Source organism: Fukomys damarensis, unplaced genomic scaffold, assembly GCF_012274545.1.
Source record: "Fukomys damarensis isolate Sample0158 unplaced genomic scaffold, DMR_v1.0_HiC HiC_scaffold_34, whole genome shotgun sequence".
Classification (NCBI taxonomy): Eukaryota; Metazoa; Chordata; class Mammalia; order Rodentia; family Bathyergidae; genus Fukomys; species Fukomys damarensis.
In genome coordinates this window covers 6900397-6907154 of record NW_022900946.1, presented here as the reverse complement: position 1 = coordinate 6907154, position 6758 = coordinate 6900397, and the positions used below count along the sequence as shown (strand labels likewise).

General features: G+C 39.2%; 1 protein-coding gene across 5 annotated transcripts in view; it reads right to left on the bottom strand.

Moving 5' to 3' along the window:
• Nucleotides 1–1684: 1684 nt before the first annotated feature.
• Nucleotides 1685–6758, bottom strand: part of Lyrm1 (LYR motif containing 1) — a 20182-nt gene continuing 15108 nt past the window's right edge. For all 5 annotated transcript variants that reach the window (XM_010614727.2, XM_010614731.3, XM_010614730.3 and 2 more), the window contains 2 exons: nucleotides 4467–4559; nucleotides 1685–2728 (listed from right to left, as the gene is read on the bottom strand). In XM_010614727.2, the coding sequence (XP_010613029.1) occupies nucleotides 2612–2728; nucleotides 4467–4559 (210 nt within the window). In that variant the 3' untranslated portion in view covers nucleotides 1685–2611. The remainder of the gene's footprint in view (nucleotides 2729–4466; nucleotides 4560–6758) is intronic.

Below are 6758 nucleotides of genomic sequence, written 5' to 3'. Positions count from 1 at the left end.
AGAGAAGGTGAGTTCTACCTTAAATGAATGAAGATGGGGGTTTTATTGTCCTTGAGAGAAAGCAGAGGGAAAATGCTATTAAAAATAAAACAGGTTACAGAGAGAACTGACAGTGTTGCTACATATGATAATGTATCATCTTTGCAAAAGAGGCTGGACACATAAAATCCATATGTAGCTAAGATTCCTAGCACATTGGAAGTACTCCAAAGTTGCTTGGCAGTGAAATGGACTTCAGTGACTGAGAAAGCTGTGTAAGAAGGGTGCTTTCTCCATTCAGGAGAGCAAAGCAAACACTGCACATCAGAGTCACTTAGGAAAGGACTGTCATGGAGATGGGCAAGCTATGTCTCATTTGGCTCAACCCAGTCAGTTTTTCCTCCATTGCAGGAACAGATCCCTACCTCACTGGCTGACCACCAGATGCAGTAGGTGGCCTGAGTTCACAGAATCTATACTGCATGGACAATGAACATCAAAAGCCCCTCTGGGCATGGAGAGGCTTCCACAATGATACCTGCTGGAACAGTGACCAAAGGGTGGGGAGGTTTCTGTCTCCTTATTCCAAGCAAACTGGGAAAAATGCTCACTGAGTGGCCAGCACACCTGCTAGCATACTTTTTTCACCAAAGAGCTTTGGCTGCATTTGTGTGAAATATGTTATTACTCCACTGGTACAATATCATTCTGCTCTCTAAATCCTCCCCATCTCCGCAGCTCTTTCTCACAGGAGGCAGCTTTCCTGTGCTGCTGCTGGGGGTCAAAAGCCCATTTGAGGGCATGAAATGAACATACTTCTCAGGCAAACAAAAGCAGCAAATAAACTTATGACTTAAATGTTCCACATCACTGGTCATTCGAGAGATACAGACGAAAACCACACCAAGATTCCACCTCACCCCAGAAAGAATGGCTGCTAACAAGAAATCAGCCAATAACAAATGCTGGCAGGGCTATGGGGGAGAAAGGAACCCTTCTCCATTGTTGATGGGAGTGCAGACTGGTGCGACCACTGTGGAAATCAATATGGAGATACCTCAGACAACTGGGATTAGAGATCCCATCTGACCCAGCTCTCCCCCTGCTGGGTATCTTTTCAAAAGAATTAAAAGAATACATACCACAGTGATATATGCTCACCCATGTTTATAGTGGCACAGTTTGTAATAGCTAAAACTTGGAAACAGCCCAATTGCCTATCAACTGGAGACTGGATGAAGAAGATACGGTTTTTCTATAAAATGGAATACTACTCAACCATAAAGAATGAGAAACTAGAGACATTTATAGCTAAATGTATGCACACTACAGCTATACTGTTATGTGAAATAAATAGGACACACAAGTAAATACCAAATAGTTTCTCTGGTGTGAAAAGCTAAAAATGTAAATAAGGTTCAAATTGTATAAATGATCATGTGGACTAGAAAAGGGCTACAGGAGTAGGGGAAGTGGGAAGGATGGGGAAAAGAAAAAATATGAGAAAAGGAAAAAATGGAAACAAAGTCTGTAAATAGGGAAGGGTGGAGGGGGTGAGGGGAGGGCAGGGGTATGGGAGAAAAATAAGAACCAAGATCTGTCATGTAAAGGTACAAATCCCAATGATGAATGTATAGCTAAAAAGTACCAATAAACTTAATTGGAAAAAAAGCTATTTGAAAAAGAACACAGAGACCAAAATTGATAGAGATTTATCTTTACTAGTGATACCTACTGTCTGTGAAGTTAAGATGTAGTAACACTGATGTACAAAAAACTCACCAAGTTCAAGACTTGTCATGTAGAGGTACAAGATCCCAACAATGAATGTGACTGTACTGTATCCCTAAAATGTACCAATAAACTCAATTAAAGCTGGAAAAAAAAAACTCACCAAGGATTCTCACCTGTTTGCCCCATTTGTTTAGATATAATTTGAAAACCAGTGAAGACCTTGTACTTTTCAATTATGTTAAAGTAAAATACAATGAATGCAATAGGAATTTCAAGGAAGTTTTTTCAGGTCCTAAATTATCTTAAGTAATCACAGGCTTTAACATAAGTAAACACATTTACTAAGGCATACACTTTTGTGTACAGGGAGGGGGAAATGAGTGCCTTATAAAATTTCCATGAAAAACCATGATCAATCCAAAGATGTGCTTTTACAGTTTATCTGGAAATTGGAAGAATCAAAAGACCACCCCAAAAAATAAAAGCACATACGACAACCCTAAGTTATAAGAAAAATAAGTAACTTGGAGGAAAAAAAAAACACACAAAAATATTCTGGGTCTGGTATATGTTTTACAGTAGCCACAAAACCTGTTTCTTCACATCAGCTGATGTGTGGCAGATGGGGTTCTCGTGAGCAGCTTTATCATCTTTAGCCTTCCTGCACAGCCCTCAGTCTTATTTCAGTGAGGACGTAAGGGTTAATGTCATCTGCTCAAGCAACAAGAGTCTGACAAGCCCTGGGGATGTAGAGGCAGGCAGCATTATTGTGAAGAATCATTCTGGAGGTCTGAAAAAGATATTTGAATTTCTGCCCCTTGTCAAGGAGAAAGGTTATGTTATCTGGTTTACATTCAAGATCTAGTTGGTTCGTCGTCTTCATAAACTTTCTTCTGGATTAGGAAACTTCATCATGAGACTTGAGATATACTGGTTTGGAAAGTTTCCTCAGTTTCTCCTGAGTTCGAAGTCCCCGACCTCGTAGTGGGGTGAGGCCCATTGGCGGTAGATGAATCTGAATCATAAGAATGATGATATTAGGAATTCATACTAATTGCTTTCACTTATATTCTTTGAGGATTTACTAAATACAATGCTGTTGCTAAATGCAAAACTATTTCTGACTCATTAATCTTTATAATCTTTGCATTCATGGATCCTTACAATAAACTCATGAAAATTATTACTCCACTATCTATAAGAAAGAGAAAATGGAGGCTCAGAGAAGCTAACTTGCTCAGGATTATATATTAAGTGGTGGAACCAGGACTTGACCTCAGATCTCTCTGATTCCAAAGCTTGTGCTCTTCTTTGTATATTGTCTTAATGGAGGAAATGAATGGTCACAGATCATACCGCAAGACAGGAATCAAAACAAGGGAGAAGGAAAAATTATGTGTGCACACAAAGATACTTAGTGCATCGTGGAAAATTGAGACCAACTTCAATGCCTCCAAACAGAGAGCAGACTACATTATGGCTATAATGGTTAATTTCTGTACCAGTCTGATGGGCTCAGATTAAACATCACTTCTGGGTGTATTGGTGATGGTGCTTGTAGGGATTAGTGCCCCTCCCCAGTGTGGATGGGTACTCTCCAATATGCTGAAGGGAGGAATTTCCTTTACAATCTTCCTGTCTCCTGGAGCTGCAACCTCTACCTTCTCCTGTGCTTGGAGGCACTTAGGCTTTTGGACTCTTTTGGGTCTCCAGTTTACAGATTACATGAGACTTTGCAGCCTCCATAACTGCATGAGCCAATTCCTCATAATCTTTTTTTATATATACCCACTGATTCTGTTTTTCTGAAACACCTTAATATAATGGAACATTCTTACAATAGCATACAATGCAAACATTTAAAAAGATTGAGGTGGGCTGGGAATTTAGCTCAGCGGTTCGGTGGCCTGCCTTGCAAGCGCAAGGACCCAAGTTCAATCCCTAGTACTAAAAAAAAAAAAATGATTGAGGTATAACTATGTGCAAAGTTGTTCAGAAGAGTCAAAGTAAAATATGTAGGCAGTAAAACAGTATGCCTAGAATCCCACGTATGTAAAGAATATATAAATACATATATATTACCAAATGATTACATTGAGCCAATACAGTATCAAATTGCTGCTTTTCTAGGGCAAAGGGTTGAATTTTGACAATTACTTCTGTTCCAATAAAACAAATAGTGGTCATTTCCACATGGTGGGGATTTTTGACAAGTTTCACTTGCTATTTTCTGCATTCCTTTTATTTGTTTGGTTTTTGTTGTTGTTGAGACAAGATCTCACTATGTAGTTCAGGCTAACTTGACCTTGCTATGTAGCCGAGGCTGGCTTCTAACTCGAGGCGATCTTCTTGTCTCAGGCCCCCAAGTGCTGGGCTTTCAGGCATGCACCACTATGCCTGGTTTCATTCCTTCAATGTTTGAACTTTATTCTTTTAGTAACATGTCTGCCTTTTATAAGGGAGGAAAGCATTTCTATAAAAAAGGTGACGGCCAAAAGAGAGAACTATGCATACGTGAGCTGGTTTTCCTTTGATGTGTGAGAAAGCTGTGCACAGAAGAGAAATCAGGTGTGCACTGACACCTTAATTTGCCATGATGGTTGGTGGCACATACGGATAACTTTTTTCCAACATGCCTCCTACAAGTTACTCTCAGCTTATTGGCAAGCACTAGCCCTCTTGGCACACATTCTTGGAGATAACTGGGTTGGAAGCATTAAGTACCCACCACCTCTTAACAGAATCACACCTACCGGCCTGGGGTATGGAATCTGGTAATGCAGTCCAATTTCGATCCTGGCTTTGCATTCATCTATACACTGTTTAATCAGATCTGTGTCCGTAAGCTATTAAAAGGGGAAAACAAGTAAGGTTTTCGTGTATTTCTAATGATACATAAATATAGGTATACATTTTCCTAAACTTTTTCTGTTCACTAGCTAGTAAATTAAATCTGAAAAATCTAAAATAATTAAAAATTAAAATGTAGTATGGATTAAACTTTTTAAATACTTAAAGTAGGTAATGCATATACATGGGAAAAAGTTCAAATAATACTCAAGGATATAATGGTAAGACTAAATCTTCCTCTTACCCTTGTCCCCCAATTCCTTTACTCAGAAACATTTTATCAGCAGTTTCTTGTGTACCCTTCCAAGGATTTTTTATGCATGTATATAAAACTATATAGAGACTTAGCATTTGTCTTACACAAATGATAGCTCAGTTAGTTCTGAGCCTTTTTTACTACCATAACTTAAAGATCTTTGTATAGTCATATATCCACAGCAGTCCCATTCTTTTTAAAAGCTATATAAAATTCCAACATAAGGCTTTATTACAATTTAACCAGTCTCCTACTGATAGACCCTTAGGTTATTTCCAATATTTTGCCATTACATTATAAACAATTCTGTTAAAGATATCTCTGGAATTTTTCTGGCTCACATGCAAATACTCCTAAAAGATAAACCCTTAGAGAATTTGTAGGGCAAAGAGTATTTATTACATGCATTGTTTGATTCTCACAGCATTCCCAGGTTACTTTCTAGAGCAGTGATGGTGAACCTTTTAGAGTTGAGTGCCAAAACTGCAACCTAAAACCCACTTATTTATCGACAAGTGACAACACTGCAATTAAATATGAATACTGAGGTTTTTAGTTTAGAAAAAACAACTGATACAGTAACATCTTTTGTCTTAAAAGAAAAACAACACGTGTGCCATAGCTCACCACTACTCTGCATCAATTTCTATTTCCACCAACAATCTGTACGTTTATATTCCCACCGACACTGAATGACAATGCTTCTTTGTAACCTCCCCAGTTTTGGTTAACTTTAAAATTAACCCAATTGTTTTAGCAAGTGTTATTCAGAAAACCGCTGAGTAAGATACTAGAGAATAATCTACCTCTTATTTTAAAAGGTAAATTGAATTGCTCAGTAAAGGGAACAAAAGAGCTTTTAAAATCTCAAAGTAGTCAAATCAGGTGGTCTATTTTCATGTAAAGGCATGAAAAGTTCATTTTAAAAACAGCCATGTAGGAGAAGGGGAGAGACTTTCGTTCTGAGGATGGAAAATGAATCAATATGTGGACTGCTGTGTCTGCAAGAGGGCCTCAAAGTAGAGTGAGAGGGGTTGGGGCGTGGGGGTGAGTACGTGACTCAGTGGTAGAACACTTGTCTAGGATACACGAGGCCCTGGGTTCAACCCCAGCACTGTGAAAAGGGGGCGCGGGGGGAGGGGAGCTAGGATTGCATCAGCCTCAGATGATGACACCCACAGTGAAGTCTGGGCCCTTGTGGCTTGGAAATTCCAAGGGAGTTCCTGTCCGGAGTAGAGGGGAAGAGTTCCAGGAATGGCAATGAAGAGAATCACAGCTGAGCCCCTTGGGGCAGAGGCTCAACTTTCTGACCTCTGTGTTTCTCAGAAGCTACTGCTGTGTTATTCACATTAGGAATAATTTCCAAGTTCCCATCTGTCCACTGGAATTCAGAACAATTAATGAGATACCTTTGGATCATTAAACTCAGTGGAACTAAAGTTACCAGATGTGATCAAAATATACAGTGAATGTCTAAACTTTCCAAGACTTTACCACAGAACAAGACACATTGCCATCAGTCCCCCGTCTTTGAATATGCTTATCCCATAGCTCTTACCACTTTCTGAAGCAGTTCTTGAGGTCCTCTTTCCTGTCTCTATACAGTTAGATCAAAAGTACTGTGAGTGCTGTTGTTGAGGGTCATCCAACAGAAAGGTAGGCTCATAAAACATTACAATGGGTCTTCATCCACCTTATTCACCAGATCTGGAGCCATGTAATGTCTGGATCTTCCCCAGAGTCAAAATGGCCATAAAAGGTAAACATTTTGAATTGATTCAGGACATCAAGGCAGCCAGAATAGCACAACAGCACAACCGTGCAACCCTCATGAAGGAAGACTTGCAGAACTGCTTCAGAAAGTGCCAAGAACAATGGGATATATTCGAGGCAAAGGGATTATTTTTAGAGTGTATCTTTTTTTTTTTTTTTTTTTTGT